This window comes from Catharus ustulatus, chromosome 13, assembly GCF_009819885.2.
Source record: "Catharus ustulatus isolate bCatUst1 chromosome 13, bCatUst1.pri.v2, whole genome shotgun sequence".
NCBI classification, from domain to species: Eukaryota; Metazoa; Chordata; class Aves; order Passeriformes; family Turdidae; genus Catharus; species Catharus ustulatus.
The window spans coordinates 13,370,916-13,395,155 of NC_046233.1; the positions used below are offsets into that span (position 1 = coordinate 13,370,916).

Sequence of the window (24,240 nt, forward strand, 5' to 3'; positions counted from 1 at the left end):
CTGGAGAAAACTAAGCATTTTGGATATATTTATAGTATCTATGCATTCAGCATTTATTTTGAGTACTGATGCACAGGGAAACAGTTTTTGAACTGTCCCTCAGCCCCTGGTCTATGGGTATTCATATAGATGCAGGAAAGATGAAGTCTGAAGTGTGTGAGGAAGTGGTCTTGTTCCTTATATTGCCCTGAGGTAAGGAAAATGAATAAAATATTTTCCCAGAATTTCTTCTTCCATTCTTAAAAAAAGTTGTCTGCGATGTGAAGTGTTGCTGTTTCAAAGAGACAACATGAGATGCTTTTCACTCTGCCATAATTTAAAACAGATAAGGATCTGTTGTATCTTTTATGCAGTGATAAAATATGTGTTGTGGTGGGATTTTTCCCCCCCCTTTTTTTTTCCTGGTCATATTTTCAGTTTAAGAGTGGGTTTGTCTGTTCTGATAAAAATGGAAGACTGGAAGATGCAATTTGAACAGATGGATTTGAGTTACCAAGCAACACTTAGTTTCCCAGGCAATGGAAAAAGAATTGGAGCAGGTGCTAAGTGGATTTTATTCCTTTTTCTTTTTTGAACAATTATTGTGAGCTTATGTATGAGCCTCACTTTAACAGACTTCTGACAAACTTCATAGAATGATAAATTTCCAATTAACTACCTTGGCCAGTTGTTTCCTATGTGACTTGAACAGTTCTTTTCTGTAGTAGTCATAGAACAGAGTTTGTGCAGCAAGGCTGTTGCAGAGGACATTGTTTGCTTCACTCCAATATTCCATTATACAATTAATATATTTTTCTGATTTTAATATGTTCTGAGTCAAATAAATGCTCTTAAATAGTCTCAAATATTAAGACATTACCCCCACCTCTTCGCTCTTGAGAAAGACTGACTGGGTTGGCAAATCTCAACGGATAGGCAGAGCTGCATTGAATTTAAATAACTTAAATTTAGTTTCTGGCAGATTTGAAAATAGGATTTTTTTTTTTTTTTTAAAAGTCTGTGTAAATGAATTCATTCCTTTCTTTTTTTAGTGAGATTGTGATGCGGTGAGTACTTCTGGCAAGCATAAATTTTAGCTTTAGGTTAAAAAACCATGCTATTTACAGTTTTTTTTAGAAAAGGCAAGCCAAAATGCCTACCTGCCAAAGCACGCCCATCACTGAAGTTGTGTGAAAAGTTGTCTGTGTCTTTAGGTTACTGCTCTCGTGTCCCTCTCTGTCCCACATTTGCATAACCTAACAGCTATATAGAACACTTGGGAATGCAGGGCTAATGTTTCCCTGAATATTTAGGAGAGATAGTTTTGTTAACTGAGAACTTTGACATTCTGTTACATGATGATATAATAACTGTGATCTTAGAAAATAATATCTAACTTTTGACCTGCCAGTGTCTCCAGCTCCATTTCTGCAGCGCTACTCTCAGTGCACTCGTCCATCACCCAGCCTGGTCTGATTCTGGGCTTTCCCCCACCCAGTGCAGGACCTTGCCCTTGAAGGTTCCCCAGAGCACGCTGCTGCAGCCTCACTGTCCCTCTCAGCCATCCCTTCCCTCAGTAATACCAGCAGCACTGCTCAGCCTGGTGTCACCTGCCCGCCTGCTGAGGCTCTGCTCAATCCCATTGATTGATGGTATTGGTCTCAGTGTGGGCCCCTGGTGAATGCCACAAAGGCTGTCACAAAACTTTATTTGCATTTTTAAAAAACTTGCTATACTACAGAGCTGATAAACTTACACACTTGAAGTCCTATTAACTCATGTTTGCTGGCTTTCCTAATTTAGTTTAAATACTAAATAGCCTAAGCCAGCAGTAATTTTAATGCATTAAGTAAACCCCACCCATATTTAGAAAAACACTTCCTGGAGAATTAAGGAACTGAAAATCAAACCCCTAAGTTATTTGAGCTAGTGATTTCACCAAGCCCACATTAAGGGAAAAGAGGCATGAAAAAGTAATAACAAAACAATAAGTCCATTAATAAGAGTGGACATTAGTAGATAAAACTGTGCTTTTTGAAATGCAAAAGTCCTGTCCTAATAATTTTGAAGTGTTACTGCAACATGGGGGTGGGCCAGCACTCCTCTGGGTTGGCTCAGACTGTTTACAGTGATTGATGTTTTGTAAATGTAAAGTTTATAAAAGGATTTCTAGCAGAAAAATGAACAGCATGTTTGAAGCTCTGTGCATGTTAACACCAGCTAACACATTCCTCAGTAACCTTAAGAGCTCTGTGCAGCAAGTGTGTGAAATATGTAACTTCTTCAAGTTGTTGAGTGTGACTCTGGTTTTGGCAGGGCTATTTTGCTGCCATTTGAGAACTAAGTTATTAATTTAATAACTGAAATTGTTTTTGCATCTGCAGTCAGGCTGAAGAGGAACACTGGTGCAGAGCAGAAATTAAACAAGTATTGCTTGGTGTGTGCATAGGTTTGAAGGTGGGGAAAGCACTAAACAGGATCTCACCCTTTGTATTTTTGTTTTTCTAGGACAGAACTCTTAGGTTTTAGCTTGTTTAAGGAAACTATCAGGAGGTTAGCTGTATGAGTATGGAAGAACTATTGGAAAACTGCTTTCCTCTGTTTAGATGAACTGGCCTATAGAAATACCACAAGCACGATGTGTTGGCGCTGCTGGTAACATCCTATCTCACAGTACTGTCCACACGATATAAATATGGTTTTGGTTTTTTATTATTTATGAAGAGTGGAGCTGGCACACAGCAGCATCTCTACTGTGGGTTCTGGATCTTGGGATTGTATTTGGTAATCTCTGCTGTGACTTTACCCTTTTAAGCTTTGCCTGAATGCTTTTGATGGCAGGAGCAAGGGAAGTCTATTCTTAGTTACACCCTAAGGTGGAATTCCATTATTACTCCATGGTTAGTGTTACACTTATTCTAAAACTGATGGCATATTGCATTCTTTTTCAGCCTTATTAAAAAGTTCTTTGTGTGCTCGGGCTTCTAAACGGGGAGGGAAGTAGTGGAAATAAGTCCTTAAAATAATGGATTTGTTGGATAAGGATTTTTTAAACACTATGGATTACACAAGGGATTTGTTACAATAAGGATTTTTCATTTTAAGAATTTGAAGATGTGATTTAAATAAAAGATAGTCTTTAAAAGAAGATCCCCACACCCAGAACCAAATAGCTAAAAATACTGGTTTATAACTCCCAACAATGTTTCATTAGTGTGTCCTACAGTAAATTAAGTGACTCTTTTTAGTGCACCTGAGTTACTAATAAATGACTATTTAAACATTTAGCTTTAAAAAAAGGCATATTTTTCCATGCAGTTTTATAGCTTTATATGCACCAAGAAGAGAAAGTTTTTTAGCCAAGATGTTTCTGGAGTATATTTGCTTTGCAGAAGTGTAAGCAGCAGTTGGAATGTCTGTTTTCTGATTCTAATTGACTACCCCTGAAAACAAATACATGGCCTTCCTTTACTGCAGACACTCAGCATTTTGGTATGTGTTCTTAAAGAAAATGGTGAAAAGTAAAAAACTGCTTATCATCAAAGTTTCTTTTTATTAAAATATGTGTAAAGCAGTAACTCTTTCCTTTTCCTAAATTTGGGGAAGTAATTTTGGTAAGAGGAAAAGAGATTAATGATACTGTGCAAAACAGAAATAGTCCCCTAGAAGTTTTATTTCTACAAAGAAAAGAAATAAATTTTCAAGAATTCTGGTAAAAGTGGAGTTTCAGTAGCTCCTTTCAGGAAACACTCTGTGTGCTTTCAATTACAAACTAAATTGTCCCACATGCATTTCAGGCTCCATATACAAATCGTGTTTTCACTTGAAACTTTTTGTATGTGGTGTCTTGCCAGAGGACAAACTTCCAATATGACAACGCACGTGGTTACTTAAGGTGTTTGTGACGTACAGGTCAAAGAAAAGCTGAGTTTCTTAATGCTTGGATTATTTTTCCTCATAGTCTGTCTCTAGGTATGTTAGTAAAACTTCATAAGCCGCTCTTAGATGCATGAATTCAGGAATAAATGGAAGTCTGACCATTGCAAAGAAGTACTTTGGCTCGTGATTCAATCTGGTGGTTTCAGCTGGTGTGAAAACTCCTCCTTTCTCCCTCATGCTCTTCTTTACATCTCCAGGGATGGTGTTAGACTCATTGTTCAAGAGCAGAGCTGAGACCGTTGAGATTATGGCTGGACTTGTCTGTTGTGATGCGCTATTGACCTTTGTTTTATCGTTTGGTGGTGGTCCCTGATTAACGCAATTTTTTTCATATTCATCAAAATTAATATCTGTTTATTTAAAAAGACAAAAGGAGAGAGAATGAGGCATGCCTCTGAGTGTTTTGCTGAACTATGAAAACTTAAATTTAAATACACCTAATTAAAAAAAAAATCTCTGCAGAACTTTTGTATCTATCAACTCCTCATATTTCCTCTATTTTTTTTTATTTCATGTACTTATATGCAGATTTTCATTTATTCAAGCTATAAAATTTGTTGGTATTTGACAAAAATTTCTTTGACAGGTTCTTCCAGAATTCAAATACCTATATTGGTGAATTTTTAAAAGAAAATTCATGGTAATAGGATTTTTAGAATCCTTTCCAATAACAGGGCTCCTTATTCCTGCACACTGGAGACAGACATGGGAATTTGGTGTTGTCAGTTTATGGCTTCCAGAAAGACAGAGTTTGATCAAGATTTCTTAAACCTACTTTCATTTAAATTACTGGGAGACTATTTTGGCTGGGGGTAGGTGTGAAGAGTTAGAAAACAGCAGGATAAGTCTGTATGTTAAGAATTAATTAATTCCTGTATGTTACCTTTTTCTAGTATTCTGGTTGAATTAAATTTGATCAGCGTTTCTAATGGTATTTTATTTTTGGCTAAAGAAACACTACTGCTTAGACACTTTAGGTAAGTGCTGTGTTTTTACTGAAATCATCGATGGAAATATTAAAATATTGCTGATCTAAATTTACAAGTTCAGACAAGCTGATCCTGTGGAGGAACTACCAAGGCTTTCTTTTCCAGGAGAATGGAATCAGTGTGCTTTGAGGTGTTGGAGAGAACCAGCAGCTCTTATGCCATTGCTTGCAGATTTGTACATTTTGTCTATGAAGGCAAAAAGCTGCATTTACTGACACAATGGTTTCTCATGCCAGTTTTTATGCTGCCTTCTTTCATAATTTTTCTTTCTTCTCCCAACGCAGACCCCTAGTTTCACACCATCTCTAAATTGCTATTTTTCTGAACACTTCCTTTCTAGAATTTTGTGTCATAATTTTAGTCAATTTTGTGTAAATAAAGGTAAAACCTTGATCATCAAATGAGAACAACAGAGTCACTGGTGTCTAGGGAACCTTAATAAAATATTTCAGAACCAGAGTAAAGAAAGCTCAGTTTGCAGCACCCTGATTTTCCTGCAACCAATGCATGAAGGGTCTTTAAATAAAGCTGGGATAAAAACCACAGTTTTATTTAGGTAATTAGTATTAGGTTCAGATTATGCTACACAGTGGGGATTTTCAGCACAAGTGAATAATGAGAAAATCTTGCAGTGTCTTATTTTCAATTTCTGAACAAAAGGGTAGAATTAATCTTCCACCAGCATTTTAAGATTGTAAATATGATCTGTCTCTTCTTTGGATTTTTTTTTTTTTTTGGTGTTTAAGTTAGTGGTAAGACTGTGTGCTTCTGAGTTACTTCTGAGGCCAATACAAGATGCTAACCTAATATTGTGGAAGGAGAAAGCAATGGCCAAGTTTGGATTGAGGCTCATTTTAGTCTGAAAGCAAGGACCATTAAAGTAAATTTAATTACCTACTGGTTTTGTGTGGGTGTGTTAATCACCTTGACAACTAAGCATCATTAGGAAACGAGGTGTGGGCATTTGGTTACACAGCATTATGATTAATTTGCATGTGCAAAGTGATTACTCAGAATTACTAATATTTGCAGGTGTCATATAGAGGGATATAAAGAAAATTTAATTTCATAAATGATTGAACCTCAGAGATTTTTAGTATAGACGTTGACTGTTGCAGAGATGATGAAAATAATTTTTTCATGGGTATAAGAATCAAGAACTCCCTTTAATACAGTTTAGGGTAAAAGAAACTATCCCTGGTAAGTTTTTGATTTTTTTCCCCCTCACATTTCCTTATTTGTCTCCCTGGGCTTTTTATTAAAAGAAATTGAAAACAAGAAATACACATCATTCCAGAAATGATGTAATGGATAAGAATCTGGTTTCCTTAGGCTATAAGGACTTTCTGAAATCTCTAGAATATCTTTTGCTTAGCTGTTCAGGCAAATTTGAAAGCCTCCAGATGACCTCAGACAGTAAAACAATCAGGGTAAGGTATCATGCACGTAAAGTGTATCTTTAAATTAGTACCCCAACAGTATATCCCTGAATCAGGTACCCCAGATGAAAAAGCACGTACATAGAACAACATAAATTCAAGAACTGAGCCTTGTGGGAGTCTCTGAACATTTGAATCTGATTGGAAGAAAACCCACACAAAATAATAAAGTGGGAGTCATTTTCTGATCTTCTCCAGAATCCTAAAGTCTGCTTCATTTTACCATCAGGGATAGAGAAGAAAAGCTTTTAAGTCAGCCAGCATCAGATTGATTCATAAAGCAAACAGGAAAAGCATTATGAGGCAAGGCTTCATGCTATGATAGACATCTCGGAATACGCATCTTTGGCAGTCTATACATCTTTGGCTAAGGGGGTGGAAACTCTGGTTTGTCTCCCTGGGCTATGTGTGGAATCCTGTTTATATTCCAGCTCAGTTTATATGGCCCTGGGGAGCAGAGTCTGGTCTTAGAATTAGCTGTAATTTTTGCTGATCTGATAGTGGCATGACTGGCCAACTATTCTTTTGTGGAACTGTATGACAAATTCATTACATACTCTTATTTTTTTAAACATTTATGCAGCGAAGGTACTTATTTTATCTAGGACAAACAGCTGGTGGTGATTGAGAGATTCCTTGCATAGGTGATTTGCAAAAATTTCTTGCTTTTTGTAGTAGGGAGAATCACATTTAAATTAAAAAAAAAAGGGAAAAAGGTCTAATCAGAGATACTATTTCATAAATGCAGAAAGAATTTTATAAATACCAAAGCATTTGAAAAATGCATAAAAGTAAAATTGTAAGTTCACTGTTACCTGTTAGCAGTGGTTTAAATGTATGCATATGTACCTGCAGTATATTTAATCTAAAAAAGGAAGTTCAGACTTAGTGTTAGGTATACTAATGTGTCTCAGTTATTTTAATACATTGGGCTGCACCTTTTTTTAAACCTATTTTATAAAGATGTTTATTAGCAGTAGGTTTTAGTTTAATATTTAGTCTTTGAGAACAGTTGTTTTTCAGTCATGGATAAGCAATATGTTTGTTGCTACACAGAAGAGGAAACTGATTGACAGTTTGTGATACAAAAAAATATGACTCTTAAGCTTGTGGATTATAAGGTAGGCATGACCTAGATGGATGACCTTGGCTCCTTGGCCTCAAGCATAAATGTCTTTTTCATGGCTACAAGGTTAGTTCAGGAATCTATGTGGAGCACTGCACAAGAAAGAACTGGGACATATAGACGTCAAGGATGGCACTCCTGTCTGTTAGGGCAGAAGGACTCCAAAGGAGTAGAAATGGGACTGTATCTCTCCTGTTTCAATTTATTTTATTAATAAACTTCTCAGATGGTTTATGGGAAGGGAATAAGCATCACCAAATTCTTAAATGAGTGTTTTGTCCCACCTTTACTACATCATTTCCAGGTAGTTATGTGAGTTTTTTATTGGGATATATCATACTGAAACACAACTCTGTTTCATGAGGCTGAGTGCTGCTGTCTTCATAATCTTGTGGGTTTTTTTAAAATACTGTTTTTATAAAGACCAGTATGTATTGGTGCTGTTAACTTTGTCTTAACTAGTGCAATCCATTTTTCTTTTGCCTGTGGATTTAGATGCATAAAAACCAGTATGAAAATGTGAAAACTGAAATGTAAATGCTACTGTAGCATGTGCTGTGTCAGCCCACTACATAATTATTATCCTTAAATGTCAAATTTGAATATAATGTGCTTAAATTGGTTATTTCAGACATTAGAGGAAAAATTAAGAAACCGCAGTAAAAGATTTAACACTCACCAGTGTTTGAATTAGTAACGCAATTGAATAAAGTTTGGGTGTTGAAGCAGCGACAGCAGCATTGTATCTGGACTAAGAAATTTCTTGCTGGGTTGTCACGCTTGACGTTAATTATTGATAAGGGGTTCAGAAATAGCGCATGTGCTGGCAGAGTTGACTGTAACATGAGAGAGGGAGTGCAGTGATGGCAGAGGGGTCACAGCCAGGGAAGCACCTGTAGCACTTGGAGTTACCTGCTTCTTGTCATCAGACTTTTATTTTGCTGCAATGAGTTCATGTGAGCAATTAAAATAATGGGAAGATGAGTCGTCAGGCTTATTTCTATCGTGTCCCTCCACAGGAATTGCACAGAAGAACCCAACTTCAGCCTGAGCCAGCCAAGACGAAGGCTCTGCAAACAGTCATCGAAATGAAGGTATGGGCTCTGCATGTTTCCCTGGTTGTTATTTTTACAGCATGAAGTTGTGTACTGGTGTGGCTGGAGGGAGTTAATTTTGCCCGTAGCAGCCAGTCTGGTGCTGTGTTTTGAATTTCAGACTGAAAACAGTGTTGATAACATGCTGATGTTGTAGCTATTGTCCAACAGAGTCAAAGCTTTCCCAGTTTCTCGCTCTGCTCCCACCCTGCAAGTAGGGTGGGGGTGGACAAGAGGCTGGGAGGGAGCACGGTAGGGCCAGCTGACCCAAATTCACCAAAGGGATAATCCATACTGTCATGTCATGCTCAGCAGCTGCAGGGAGGAGGTTCAGAGTCACAGCATGTGCATTCCCAAATAACTCTTGTGCCTGATGGAGCCCTGCTCTCCCTCCCCTGCCCATGGGCAGCAGTGCATGAATTCCATGTTGCTTTGCTTGTGTGCACAGCTTTGCTTTACATATTGCACTGGCTTTATCTCAAACAATGGCTTTTCCCACTTTTGCCTTCTGGTTCTCTCCCACTCCCACCCTCTGTCCCACTGAGGGGGAGAGAACAAGCAGCTGTGACACTCAGTTCCCCACCAGGCCTTGATTTATGACTTCTTAGTCATTGAATGCTTCTTTAGCACGTCAATTAATTTTGTTATGTCACTAGGAATAATTAATATTTATTTATCCTGATCTGTTTTCTAAATAAAATTGATTAAAAGAATCAACTGTAGCACTGCTGAATAATGAGAACAGCTTTTTAAAAAGACTAGGGTGTTTGTGTATGTGTATGCTTTAGGAGATCCAAAGCACATGGAATAAACTGGCTAACATAAAATGTTTTCCTCCTCAAACCTGAAAACCAGTTCTTCTGTTGGTTGTTATTAGGCTGTAATTTTACAGTCAACCCAAGGAAAATATTAGTTGCATCAGCAGATATGACAAAATGTGATGAAACAACTCTTAGTCCTGACTATAGTTCACTCTTTTTTGATATATAATACTGAAGTGCTGTGGCTTTTCCCTCCACAATAACAAAGAATAAAAATAGTAATTTAAAAAGTGAAAACTGATATTTTTGCATAATTCTATGAGTCTGTAATGTTCATCTTTAAGAGAAATATCATGAGACTTGAGATAATTTGTGAATTGGCAGTTCTGCCTGAAATTCATTAATGATGGTCTTTCATTTCAATCTTAGAAGGAAGTGCAAATTAAAGGCCTCATTTTGCCAGTGACTTCTGTTATGAGCAAATGAGTTCAGCATGTCTGAACATTGTGGTAAACACGCAGTTAAAACAACAGCAGGACTTTATAAATGCAGTATCTGTCTTTTCATAGATATTAATTAGTTTGAATTATATGAGTAACAATGAAGGTATGTTGATTACAGAATTCCATTTTTGGATGTATATTTGCTTTGGACATTAGTTCAGAAACCTTTGTATGAAATCTATGTTTTTGCAGTAACTCATTACTTTAAGTAAATAGGAAAGTAAGATACTGGCTGAGAAATTTGGTTTTTCTATCAATATTCAGAATTATAAATTTAAAAGTTCTGGGATACAAAAGCAGTATGTTAGAATAATACATAATCTTTCATGTGGGTTATATAACAATCTAAAGGACATGTTGAAATTAATTTTCAGTTCCTTTTCCTGTACCAAAAGTCTTTGAGAAGAACAGGGGTGGGAGGTACAGGACACATAAATGACATGTAATGGCTGTAGTTGCTCCTGACAGTGCCTGTTCCTGAAAACACTGAAGTGTTTTCTGTTTGATTCCCAGGAGAGGTGGGCGTGGTGCAGTGTTCCACTTTTAAAAAAATCTGATATTTAAAGTGAAGGCTTTCATCTGCTGTGAGTGAGGCTGCAATCCTGTTGCTGGAGTACTGATGCAAAGCTGCTTTTTGCCTCTGAGGCACCCAGTTCCTTCTGTCCCTATGAGCACACGCCCCTTTGGGCTTGCCCCTGTCTGAAGTGGACCTAATGTTGAAAAGAAAAAGGGACAAATGTACGATGTTGAAATCCACATGATTAACAGCAGTTTTCATTACAAGTTCCAGATTTGGAATGTTTTCAAGTAAATTTAAGTTGTCTTAATCCAGACAGCATTTGTTTTGAAAAAAAAATGCAGAACATTTGCTTTGAATGATGAAGCATTGAAAGAATTGTTTCCCTACAATGCAGAGGGCAGAAGGAGGGAGAGGATTAGCTGCAATATGGCAGTCTCAGGCCATCCACTCCCCCATGCAGAGACTCCAAGCAGTTTACATTTCTCTTCACCACACCCAGCCCCTTCCAGCCCCTCACCACTTCAGCTTTTGTCTGAGTGCCTTCCATGGCTCCCCCAGGCTCCGCCAGGATGCAACTTTCCCTCCTTCATAAATCCTTCTATTCTCTCTGTGGTTTTCTTCTGGCCCTTGCCACTGCTGAATTCTTTCTGTCCCTTTTCCCAGTCTGTATTCCTTTCATCCAGCCCAGTACACCCATTTCTCCTACCTGTCCTCTCTTGTGTTTATTTGTGCTAGATATCTTCTGCACTATTTGTCCTGTCCTATCATTTCTCTCTAAAGCTTTGCAGGTAATTGCTTATCCTTTCAGCAATTGCATTTCCTGCATAACTGCTGTCTTGTTGGCCAGTGTTTATCTCCTGTATATTCATGCAAAATAAAAAAAGGGCAAACAAAAAGATGAGAAATTCACATCCTATTCCTTGACTCCTGTTTTTCTTGCTTTATTTATTCTTTTCCAGATACCTATTGTCTTTTCAAATGCATTGCACAGGCCATTCTTTCCTAACTTTCTGGTTTTGCTTCATGGACACATTTGCTTCCAAATGTCCCATGTCTGTTGCTCTATTGTTTCTCACTACACTCTTTACTCAGTTCTCTTTTTTGCAACTGCCTTTATTCTCCAGAAGCCCTTTTTTCTTCTGGAAAGCAGAGTCACAAACCTAAGGGAGGGCAGGATGCTTCCTTCTCCCACATGCTCCTATTATTCCCTCAAACTAGTCTAGTTTTGATGCAGCGGTTGCTTTTAACTTTGTTACTGTGGATATATATGATTAAACTGCCTTTTTTCCATCATACCTCCTAAATCTTAGTCTGTTAAAGTATAAAATAAAAGTGGTACATGGAAATCCTTTCCTTTAATTGCAATTGCACTTATGCATGCTTCCTTGCATATTGTGTGCTGGCAAATGCCAGATATATTTGAATCTATTCTGAATATCAGGGATATTCAATGTTGATTAACACCTAGTAATATAATAAAAATTATTAAAAGGAAACACACTTTTCACTTGATTTTATGATAAGTACCCTGAATCAGGTCAAATCAGGTCAAAACTTGCTCATCTCTCTTGAGGCCCCACCTGGAGTGCTGCCTTCTGTTCTGGGCTCCCCTGGGCAAAAGGACAGGGACCTGTTGGAGCAAGTGCAGAGGAGAGGCACAGCAATGCTCAGAGGGCTGGAGCAGCTCTCCTGGTGCAGGAGAAATGGGGACAGACCTTTCAACAGGGCCTGTTGTGGTAGGACAAGGAACAGCAGGTTAAAACTGAAATAGGATAAATTTAGAATAGAATTTTATGTTGAGCATGGGGAGACCCTGGCACAGGTTGCCCAGAGAAGCTGTGGCTGTCCCTTCCCTGAAGCTGTTCCTGACCAGGCTGGATGGGGCTTGGAGCAGCCTGGGACAGTGGGAGGTGTCCCTGCCCATGGCAGGGTGTTGGGTTAGATGACCTTTAAAGGCTGATTCCAACCCAGCCATTACATGTTGCTATGGTCTAATTCTGTCATCACTTAAACAGGGATATTACTTGAGAGAGGAATTCAGAAATTGCTTGCAGGTATGGCCTAGAACTCATCTTAAGGATAGGATAGGGAAAAACATGTGGAGTCTAGCAGCTCTAAAGTCTCTCTAAATGTAAACTGTAAAGTAAATGAAAATATTTATGGTTTACCTTACTTGCAGAAAGAGCCATCTTTATGTATTGATCCAGCTGTGATATTTCAGGTATGGGTTTGGCTCTAGAGAAGAGTGTGTGTGTTTGCAGTGCAGCATACTCTATTGTTTTAAGATTGCATGAACTTTCACTTCCCTTATCTTCAAAGATAAATCTCAATATTCTCTACATTAAATTGACAAGGTAAAGATTCATACAGTAAGGGTAGTTGTGTATGGTCTGCTGACAGCCTGTGTACATATGTGTGTTTAAATTCAAGCTTTATTAAATGTGACGTTTCAAATATTTCCTTCTGATTACTTGTTGAATGTCCCACAAGCAAAATTTTGCGAACATAATTTAAATTTATTATGTATCTCAAATGATGAACAGTAGCTTTTCCTTTCAGAGTAAGATAGCTTGGAATGCTGAATTTCATAGGGTTGGACTTGATGATCTTTGTGAGTCCCAACTCAGAATATTCTGTGGTTATTTACAAATGTTTTGCCCTTTTCCTGCCCCTCAGTTTTCCAGAAATGCACTATAGAACTCTTGTAAGGGCTGATATGATTCATGAAACATCATTGTGGAAACTCACTTGTTAGTCTTTTTCCATTGTGAAATATTGTTTTCTTCAGCATCAGGACACATACTAATTTTTTTCACATTCCAAAAGAGGTGGGTTTCTGCTAGGTTCAGCCAGCAGAAACCTAAATAGCCCTAACCTCTCCCAGAATATCTATTCTAATAAAGGAGATAAGGAAGAAGTATTGGTTACTGCTGGAAGGAGGGGATAGATTAGGGTGAGTGCCCTGATCACTATCACAAATCCTGCTACATAATCTTATGTCTTTTAACAGAGTTAGAGGGCCTGATTGAAAAAATCTGAACAAATGCTGTATTGTTTTAGAACTCAGATGATGTTTATTAGTACCATTTAATACTAAGCTGCTTACTTAATATTATTGCAAAGGAATCTTCATTGTGATTCAACACAGACCTGTGTAGTTTTTAGAAGGTTGTTAATGGGGATAAGTCTTAGAGGTTTGGAGGAAATATTGCATCTATTCCCATTTCAGTTTCTGAAAGCTGGTCAGACCCTGTGCCCAACAAGACTGGTTGAAAGTTTTCCAATTGAAAATTTCTGTGGGAAAATACTGATTGAGCTGAATCAGAAGATTTTGTGGGAATGTGTCCAAGCTTTTGGCAAATGCAAAGCTACCTAAGTTTCTGTGATCCTGTAAGCCAGCCCTGCTCCCTTGTGGCTGTACCCACTGGGAGCTCTGGGATCTCTGTGGGATATTTCACCTACCAGGTTCCTCACTTTCCAGCAGTTGTCCAGGCAGGAAACCTGTAAGGTTTCATGGGCAAGCCAGAATGCCATGGGGAGCAATACCTTTGACTTGCACAAAATTTTTGAAATTTCTGTCTTCTGTTTCAATAAAAAGTTTAGTGACAATTTTCAAGACACAGGAAAACAGCTTTTACACATCTCTTATCGAAAATAAACTTTTCCTTGGAGATTTCAATTTTATGATGAAGTACAGAAAATGCATCTACAAGTTATTTTAGATATTTCTCATGAAGCTTAAATGTTATTCTCTGATGTATAAACCCTCCAAAGAGTGTAGTAGGCCGTGCTAGAAATTGTTTCTGCCATGTTATATTTGCAAACACGTAAAACACAAAGGCAGTACGAAAAGGCAGACTCTCACAGACTTAGCTGGGGAGATCTGATGAAGACTATTCCCAGATGTCATGTCACAACAGGTCATGTAAGTATTCATATATTTCATTGCAAAATCATTCCAAAGTGTAGTGAAGCTTAGGTTTTGCTTTTATCTTCAAAAATAAGAGGAAAATATTTCTGAAATGAAGTCTAATGGAGCAAGCTGAATTGATTATAGTGTCTACAAGATCTACAATTATTTTTGTGTTGTATTTAATTCTTGAGAGCTTTTAAATACTTCTGTATCTTTTCTTATAGTATTTTTGCCAGTTGTGCAACTTCTTTAAATGATAAGATTCAATGAGAATTCTTCCCATTTTTCATTCCATCTCAATATTTTACTTCCCTTTTTAGAATTGAAGTTAATTTTAAAATTAATATTTTTGGAATAAGAAAGTAATAATAGAAAAACTTCTCTCAGAGATTTATTGTTGACTATAAAGATAAAAGCAAAATTGTTAGAGGAATGGCAGTGGCCATCTAAATGACATTGCTCAGTCTTTAGCTTTCATTCTACATGGATTTATAACAGTGTTCTTCAGAAATAATCTGAGATTCTTTTTTACTCCAGTACCAAAAATTCAGATGCTTTTTGGAACTTCATCCAGACTGTCCTGTGTTCAATTGCTACACTTGCCTAGCTTTATTATGAAAGAAGTTATTACAGGAGTTGGGATTTTTGCTTCTTTTTAGACAATCTAAAGAAAGCAACAGAAACAAAGTTGTAGTGGTTCAAACTTAGCTTGTCCCTGTTAAAGGATCAATTCCATTTGTATTTTTTCCCAAATTAGCTGTCTTACTTAATAACCCGGTCTTAGTGAATCAGGTTGGTTTGTTTTGTGTGTTTTAAATTTCTTTTAGATTATTTAATTTTTTTATTTTTCTTTAATATTGATCTCAATGGAACTAGAACTTCATCCAGTCTCTGAATGGATGGTTGATCCTTTATGTTGTTGTAGAGATTTCCCAATGAGTAATTCTGGAATGTTCTTTCAAACAGAAAATTGTGACAAGTTTGTGTAATCACTTTTGTAATCTTTCTAACTCTCACAAAAGGGACTTGGCCAGTTTCCAAATGACTGGAAATAACAAAAAATACTCGACTGTTTTCCAGTGCAGTGCTGGCACACATGGCAGCCATTGGCTGGTATGTAGAAATTTTTAGTGGTTGTGGTTTTGTTTATCTTGAGACTCACAATAAAAAGTGCTAAATCCCCTCTTAGTGATGTGGCTAGATAGTCAAGGAAAAATATATGAGGACACAACCTTTCTCCCTCTTGGGGGCAGGCAGAATTCCAGAGAAACAGGGTCCCTGAGGCACACAATGAAGTGGCCTTTGCCCTGCAGAGACATGGACGGGTCTCTCTAGGCTAAACTTGGTGTTTGAGAGCTTGGAAGAATAGCCAGGCCTAGATGGTTACTAATGATAACAAGGTTTGGTATCATAGATATGTGGAAACATAGGGCATCTGCTCTTCTCCCTTCATTCCTGTGTAGGAATTCAATGGAATTTTTACCAGAATGTATTCTCTGCAGACTGTGCAACTATGGTGAAAGAGTGTGAATTCTGCATTTCTTTAAGCTAAAACTGATAGAATTATTCCTGGTTTGTGTGCATTCTCTATTTGTACCATCTATTTTTGCTGTCTCATTATTTGATATTCATTCAAGTACAGATATGCTTCTGTTACTCTTTAATATATGTCTCATAATTTTCAATACTCTCTATTTTGTGACTTAGGATACAAAAATAGCTTCACTTGAGCGCAATATAAGAGATCTTGAAGATGAAATACAGATGTTAAAGACAAATGGAGTTCTGAATACAGAAGACAGAGAAGAAGAAATCAAACAAATAGAAGTTTACAAGAGTCACTCAAAGTTCATGAAAAATAAGGTAAGATCTATTTATAAAGAGATTAGGGCTGTTTAATGGAAAGAAAAGTTTGACGCAACCATTTCCAATGCAAGAAGCTGAATGTCTCCTTTTGGTAAAATTCTGTTGTATAATAATCAGTAGACAGGAAGGAGTGAAACATTTTAGATAAATTAAAATGATTTGATTTTAGCTTTTGATGTAGTTTTGCAGAAAGGACTTTTGTTTCATAGATGATACCAAGTTGTACTCTGCTCACATTTTCAAGACTAGCAATTTAATGACTTTGTTCCTTTTAATTTCAAAATATTGTACTGTGTAATAGACTATTAGGAGTTGACCACAGGCAGGTAGTAAATATGTAGTGATGTGACACATTTCCTGGTTTCAAACTCACAAAACATTATTGCTTGTTTGTTGTTTGGGGATTTTTGCTACAGGAGAAATGAAAGTGTTAATGCCCATATGGAATTAATCCAGATTTATTAAGAAAAAATAATAATCAAAGAACATATTTATTCTGTTGGAAAAAAAGTAGCTCTTATGCTATTGAAAATTAGCTAGAGCTCCTAAATAGTATTATCATCAAGACAATAATTTTGCTAACCTAAGTGTCATTAATTTCAAAGCAGTTCTGTTTTAGTGACTTACAGCAAAACTCCCGTGCATGTCAGCAAATCTGTTGATATAAAAATAAGGTACAATGACTAGAATGTTAAGAATCTCCTTATTTTTGTGAGGCTATTGTTGTGAGGAAAAGCTTCAGTATATTTCTGTAACACAGAAAGCAGATGAATGAGAAGAGTATTAGGTATGCATTGTTTTGTCACAGCCTTCTGATCTTTGATAAATGCCACGTCTTGATGAAGCTTTGTTTTCTTTCATTAGTCTTTTTCTTCCACTTAAAATTAAGATTTGCAGCAAAAGATGTTATTTTTAACACTCATCTGAGAACTTACAAGGTGGAAAAGTATTTATGGAGCTGTCAGCAAGCAGATCTTGCTGTACCTGATTTGTTGAACCTGAGATCATTGATAAATTCTGAAAAACAGGATTGATGGCAAAGAACAGTACAGAAGTCTGCCGAGGTGCTTGAAGCTCTTAATAATTTTCATTTTTTCCTGAAGTATAACTTGTTTTCAATTTGTTATTCATTTAAATAAATGGGAAGTTTGAATGAATGAAGGCAAATACTGAACATTATTTATTTGAGTGAGTGGCAGAGAATATTTGGAAGTGTTTCTTTTCTTAACTATTTCTTAGTAATAGTCACAACTTCCAAATATATAGGCTTTAATTGTAACTTGCAGTTAAATAAAAGTTGTAAAAATGAGAAAGAAAACTTGCTCAGGTTTCTTTTTCTTGCCCACTTGATAAGACCTCTCCTTGCTTGGTTTTTGAAGGGAGAAAACTTGTCATTACTCACATAATACAGAAATTGTCAAAACAGGTCTTAAAGTTCATATGACCAAGAGATCTGCGCCTTCAAATATCTAACTGAGAATATGAATAAAAAAGCACAGGATAATGCATTCTTTTAATAATAATTCCTGCTTTGGAAGACTTCCTTCCCTTACTAGTCTTCGTCCTTTGTCAGCCACATATTTAAATGAGCACAGATGCGTTATTTTCAGGTTTGAGTTTGCACTTGGCATTTAAGTCCTTTGAGTATTAGAACTCTCATGTTATCCACTGGAATGGGTATGAAAATCTAGTGGTAGATCAGTACAATTTCAGCAAATTACCAGTAATATGAGTTTTAAGTATCAGTAAAGCAGTAATAAGGTGCTCTGTCATTAACGTCTGCATGCAAGAACTTTCCATACTGAATGAAGGAAGCATACAAGTTCTAGGAGATCCTCTAGGAAAAAATTAAAAACAAAACCAAAAAAACAAAACAGGGAAAGAATTACAGCTTTTTTTTTCTTTTTGTGTGAGTAGGCCTGGAAATTTAATAACCAGTTTAAAACCAGACCTTTACCAACATAAGTAGAATCTACTGATAGACTTGTAGTGTCTACTGTATGCAGGCAAATTATTCTTTTTCCTACTCCTTTTTATTTTCTTAAATCCTTCATGCATCCTATCAGCACAGTTATATTTAATGGTGTTATTTACTTAAAGATTTAGCCCATCAATTTTATTGTGCAATATTCCGAGGAAAAGCTCTGATTTTTTTCCCCCTTTGTTTTCTGGTTATTCTGCATATTGTCACATAAGAATTTGGTGTGTAAAAATAACAGAACACCCATAGTGATTTTCTGGAAATGGAAAATTAATGGGTTCTAAAGAACTGAAATTATGGAGGGTGACAGAATCGTAAATTGAGAAGGAAGAAAAAGGAATTAGGGCTTCAGGAATGGAGGTGAAGCAAGATCATATTGGGCAATGTTGAAAAAGTGGTGATAGGCAAATTGCACACATGAAATATGTTAGACAGTGGGAAGGTGAGGGTCTGAGGAAAACTTGGAGTTTTTTGATGCTACAGCACTTATATCCAGACTTGTAGGTTATCCTCATTTTAGACTTTATAAAGTGTAAAACTAGTTTTGTTGTATTATATGACATCATGAGGTTTAATTGAATTGTGATAGTTGGTTTTCCACGTCACTTTAGATACAGCAAAAATATTTGCATATCTGGTAGGGGCAACAATTTATTTCATGTCCTGTTTAATTAGTTTTTTTACACACTGAGATACTGCAGAACTTTAAAAAAGTGAATATAGCCATGCCTAAAATGTCTTAATATAAGTTTTATAGTTTTTTATTTTCCTCTTTATTTTCTGGCAACTTTAAAATGGAAATTTTAGTACTCCTTCACCATGATAAGTTATTTTTAAAAGACATCAGCATATTTATTCAACAGTCTTTGTGTGTTTCGTTCGTTTTAACTCTTAATCTTTTTTCTATTTGAGAGTTGTAACACATTTTTAAACTTCTGACAATTTGTAGATCTTGTAGCTAGAACTTTACACTAAACAGATTCCATTTCTAAAACACAAGAACACACCTGCAATGAAAGCAAAACCTTTTAAATTTTTTTTTTGTTATTTCTCAGGGTGTGGGTTGTGTCATGGAGAGAAGGGGGAAGAGTTTCTAGAAGAGATTAAGCATCTGTGATGTTCACATGCATCTCACATAAAGCCTGTGATGTAATTCACGTTGGCTGCAGTTCTATGTTTTGTCTTTGCATCTCATAGACAGATTTTCCCATTGTTCATTTTCTCTTGGTTGCCATCCTTGCTTACATGCTCTGGCAAGGGATGGAGGAAGGTGGTTTGCTTTCCAGAGAAAGCTTTCTCCAGCAGCTTTTAATTGCATTCTTTCCCCATGTCTGGTTTTCGTATGTTTCTTCTCTTATTTTGGTATTTTCTGACTTTAAAGGTGATTTTTTTTTTTTTTTTTTTTAGTGCCAGGGTAGATTCTTGATTTTATACAGTAGCTCATGGGTGACTATCTGAGCACCTTAAGCAACTATGCAGACATATTGGGATTTATAAAAAGAAATAACTAATAAAGATATTAAGACATGCGTACAGACTGCAGTTGGAAGAATCATTGTTTTAAAATTTAATTTTTAAATATGCATTTACAATGTAAAACAAAATAGAAGCATTTTGAACAGCAGTGACTACTTCCAGTACCATACAACACTGAATTTATGAAATGTTTCATTACATGGATCTTTGGAATGTGGTTGAGTAGGATCAACCCATGGATATTATTATTTTTTTCCCCTGGGAATTTTTGAGTCATCTTCCATCTACCACTTGTAGATTTCTTGCATCCCAAATGTCTGTAGGGACATGAAAAAGAGCTCTTCATATAAAGGAAGTGATTTCTCCGAGTTATGCAGATGCAGTGAGGCATTTTATTTCAAATAATCCTCATGAGGTGATGTATCTGGATTCATCTGGGGACCAGTGTTATACCACAAGAATTTAGGAGTAGTTATATGCCACCTAATTCACCATCCTTTCACCTATACACATAGTTCTGTGTATAGTTCAGTGCTTTGCTCTGATTCACATATTCTAAATCCACCACAATTTTGTGTTCTGTGGCTATTCTTCCCATTTATCATTGTGAAAAGAGGAGAGTAATCACAATTCCATGACATTTACTGATGAACCATAAATTCACTTAAATTCAGAAGGTCTGTCTTGGTATTGTGTTTCTGCTGTTTCCTCTGGGATAAACTTTTATAATCTCTCAACCTTTTCATTGTGTGGAAATTTTTATAATGTTTTCCCCAGACTTTTCTTAAGTTAGTCTTCTTGGCTTGGCTTGGCTTGGCTTTTCTACTACCTGAGAATTCCATGTGAACTGCCAGAGAGAAAAACAGGAGGTGGGGATGGTGGGCAGCAACACATTTGCAAAAAGAGGAGTAAGCTTGAAAGTCCATTTTCCTGTTTTTCTCTCCTTTCTAAGATGCCTGCTTTTTCTTTATCAAACTCCTAAAAATTCCTGATTCACTCTGGCCAATGATAAGTCACGGGAATGATGCTGTTGGAAGGGTTGAATTTATACTTTTATGAACACTTCTTTTCCTATACATTTTTGCTGTCATTCCAGACTTGCCTCACATGGGATACATGCCTTTGAACTTGAGTGAGGTCCGTGGTGAATTTATAGCCAAATCATCACATATAATCTTCAGGAGTTTCCTTTTAAGTTCTGCAGCAACAGGACATTCATTCTTAAGACACAGTGCATTAAATTGCAAGAAACACAATTGAAGGTGTGAGTGTGAGAATTCAGAACCTTAATTCTCTTCCAGAATTCACAGGTGTCTGATTTGTCATACTATGGACATTCACACCTTTCAGATATCCAGTGGAGCTATGGATTGCAGACAAAATTAATGACCTAACTTTTTTTTCCCCCACTGCAGATTGATCAACTGAAACAAGAACTCTCAAAGAAAGAATCAGAACTTCTTGCCTTACAAACTAAGCTTGAAACCCTTAGCAATCAGAATTCAGATTGCAAGCAACACATTGAAGTGCTTAAAGAGTCTCTTACTGCCAAAGAACAGAGAGCTGCCATACTTCAGACAGAGGTATTGTATCTCCTAATCATGAAATGCAATAGAAATATGGAGTTCATGGCCAGTATCAAAGTTTTGATGTGTTTGATTCAAGTCTGTGTGGCAGGAAAGTTGTTAAAGAATAATGAATAATTCAAAACAATTTAAATGCCAGTGTATTTGGTGTATATATAATTCTGGTACTACACCAGCTGTCATTCGAGAACATTTTTAGAAGTTTTGTGTTTGCCTTATAAGAAAATGTTTGTGTCTAATTCTCAAAGGGGGGAGTGGACCTTAATGACTTGATTGTGATATCATGACCTGTTTCCTCATTACATGACTGAGTGGCTCTTTCAGTTGCTCTGGTTGATGCTTCTTTTCTTTTGTGTATCTTCTTGATTTCTCTTCTGAAGTGTGAAGCTACTGATGAATTTATAAGGGATCTGTTGAAACCTGCATATTCTTAATCTCTGGTTATCTTTTTGAAGTGCAGTCAACATTTATTTTAAAATATGAATAATTCTTTAAAACAGACCAGTGTATTTATTATTTCTCTACAACATAAGACCATGAAAATATGAGTAATGAAATACTCATTTGAGATGGCTGTCACATTTAAGGGAATTTGTAAATCCAGTGTTTAAAATGTCCAATAACCATTTTCCTGATGTTTTTAAAGGTTCATAGGCTTGGAGAATACAACACTTGCTATTAAAACTTCCTGATTTTATTTTTAATCTGTTTGCTTCTTTCAGGAAACAGATACCTGTGGAATTTAGGCATACAGTGCAAATAGTTTCTATTCAGAGAAGTATACTATTTAAGTTATACAGGAATCTTATAGAATATTTCAAATGTCTGGCTAGCAAAACACTAGGAAAAAAATTGGCTTTAACTCATTGTTCTTGTGGAAGCAGAAAATAAATATTTCTAAGATTCTGATTATTTTTTTTGCTGTATGTCTTGTGCTCTGCATGCTGAGAAGACACAGATGAAATTTGGAAATTCCACCTTGTGTTTAATGGGCCAACCAGCATTTGTGTAGAATACAAAATAATAGTAACAGAACAGGGATAAAAACTCCAGCAATTTCAGTGATCTCCATCTAGCATTTGAGTAGGAAAGATGGTGTATTTAAAATCTGTTTTGCAAGGCTTGCATGACCTGTCGTACTGCTGAGGATGGTGATGAATTCCATTGGTTCTCCACTGATTTGACTTTCTAATCAGACTGGTTTGTATTCAGTGTTACAGTCTTAGGGCTCACTGATGGGCAGTGGTACAAAGAACTGAATTTCAGTGCTCCTGATGAAGGGCTGCTGGGATTCTGCAGTCCTGGTGGAGAAGCAATTGCCTTCTGACAGGTGTCTGATTCCTCTTCTCATTTTCTGCACAAGGCTGTTGAGCTTGAATTTTTTACATGATCAGGCCTGGACTGTGCTGTGGTAGCAATCCAGCAGGGCTTCCAGACACAGCAGGTCTGGTTCTCTGGGAATTGGGGAAACATTTTGGTTGCTTAGAGCAACTGCATCATCTATCTCCAGGCCTCAGGTCTTATCTAAAGGGAGGGCAATGGCTTCCAGCAGCAGATGGGAAAGCAGCTGCAGGGAGATGCAGGGAATGGCAGCCCTCCAGCAGGTGGAAGTCATTAAGGAAGGAATTCTGTACTGTACAAGCCATTGTTGCTGGTCATTCCCAGATGAGGAAAGCTAATAACATTTTGGCCTGCATTAAGCCACACTCCTTTCTTCCTACGTGTCTACATTGTCTATTTGTAGAATAGTTTTTGTACAATTTTGTGTCCTAAAACATGTTCATAACTTGCCTTGAAGTGCTTCTTTCTGGAGGTGAAAGCAACCATCAAAAGGCAGCTCTAATCCTGTGCTGAGTAAGGTATTCGGAGTTGCAATGTCAACTTCCTACCTAAATAGGATTACTTTGTAATCACCTTGTTGTAATTAAATTAGCATAGTAAATCCTGTAATAAAAGAAACCCTCCACAGGCTCTCAGTTATTTCATAAGAAGCCCTTTTATTATTATTTAGCTTAATGGCACTCTGCAGCTTATCTTCAGGTTTGCTGAAGCAGCTGTGTATGATGCAATGGGATGTGATTCACAGAGTCATGTAATGGCTGAGGTTGGAAGGGAGCTCTGGAGCTCATCTGGTCCAGCCCCCTGCTCGAGCAGGACCACCTAGAGCAGCTGTCCAGGGCCATATCCAGATGTCCCTTGACTGTCTCAAGGCAGGAGACTCTACAACCTCTTTGGGCCACATGGGTCAGTGTGAGTGTTTCCAATGTTCAGTGAGAACCCCCTGTGTTTCAGTCTGTGCCCACTGCATCTTTTCCTCTCACTGGGCACCACTGAAGGGTTTGGCTACATCTTCACAGCCTTCCTTCAGGTATTTATACACAGTGATAAGATGCCCCATTCCCTCTTCTAGGCTGAACAGTTGAGCTCTCTCAGGCTTTTGTCATATGAGAGATGCTCCAATGCTTTAATAACGCCCTTATTTAATCCTTTAATTTCGTTATGGCCTTTTGCTGGGCTCCAGTATGCCCAGAACTGGTCATGGTATCTCAGGTGTGGCCTGAGCAGTGACTGATAGAGGAGAAGGATCCCCTCCCTAAACCTTCTGGCAGCACCCTTCCTGCAGAGCCCAGGATGCTGTTGGTGTGTCCCTGCAGGGCCCCATTGCTGGTGTTCAGCATCGTTACCCCCAGGACCCCGAGGTCCTTTTCTGCAAAGCTGCTGTCCTGCTGAGTGAACTCCAGCACATGCAGGTGCTTGGAGTTGTTCCTCTCCTGGTTCAGGACTTTACATTTCCTTTCCCTGAACTCTGTGAGGGTGATGTCAGCATGTTTCTCCAGCTTGTCAAAATCTCTCTGAACAGCAGCACAACCCTCTGGTGTATCAGCTGCCCTTTCCATGTTTTTTCCACCAGCACACTTGCTAAGGCTGCACCCTACCCTATCATCCAGGTCATTAATGAAGACATGCAACAGGAATGGATACAGAATTAAGCCCTGGGATGCAGAACTTGTTCTGCTGGAGTGCCCTGACTCCACTTGATGGCCAGCCCTACATGGTTCTCACAAGCC

The 24,240-nt window shown here is 37.3% G+C and overlaps 1 protein-coding gene across 11 annotated transcripts in view; it reads left to right on the top strand.

The window, feature by feature from the left end:
* Nucleotides 1–24,240, top strand: part of ERC2 (ELKS/RAB6-interacting/CAST family member 2) — a 413,636-nt gene that overhangs the window by 72,657 nt on the left and 316,739 nt on the right. For all 11 annotated transcript variants that reach the window (XR_004419294.2, XR_004419295.2, XR_004419300.2 and 8 more), the window contains 3 exons: nt 8,492–8,566; nt 15,971–16,126; nt 21,002–21,169. Coding sequence is in view for 1 of the 11 variants with exons in the window: in XM_033071602.2 (XP_032927493.1) it covers nt 8,492–8,566; nt 15,971–16,126; nt 21,002–21,169 (399 nt within the window). In the remaining 10 variants the exon portion in view is untranslated. The remainder of the gene's footprint in view (nt 1–8,491; nt 8,567–15,970; nt 16,127–21,001; nt 21,170–24,240) is intronic.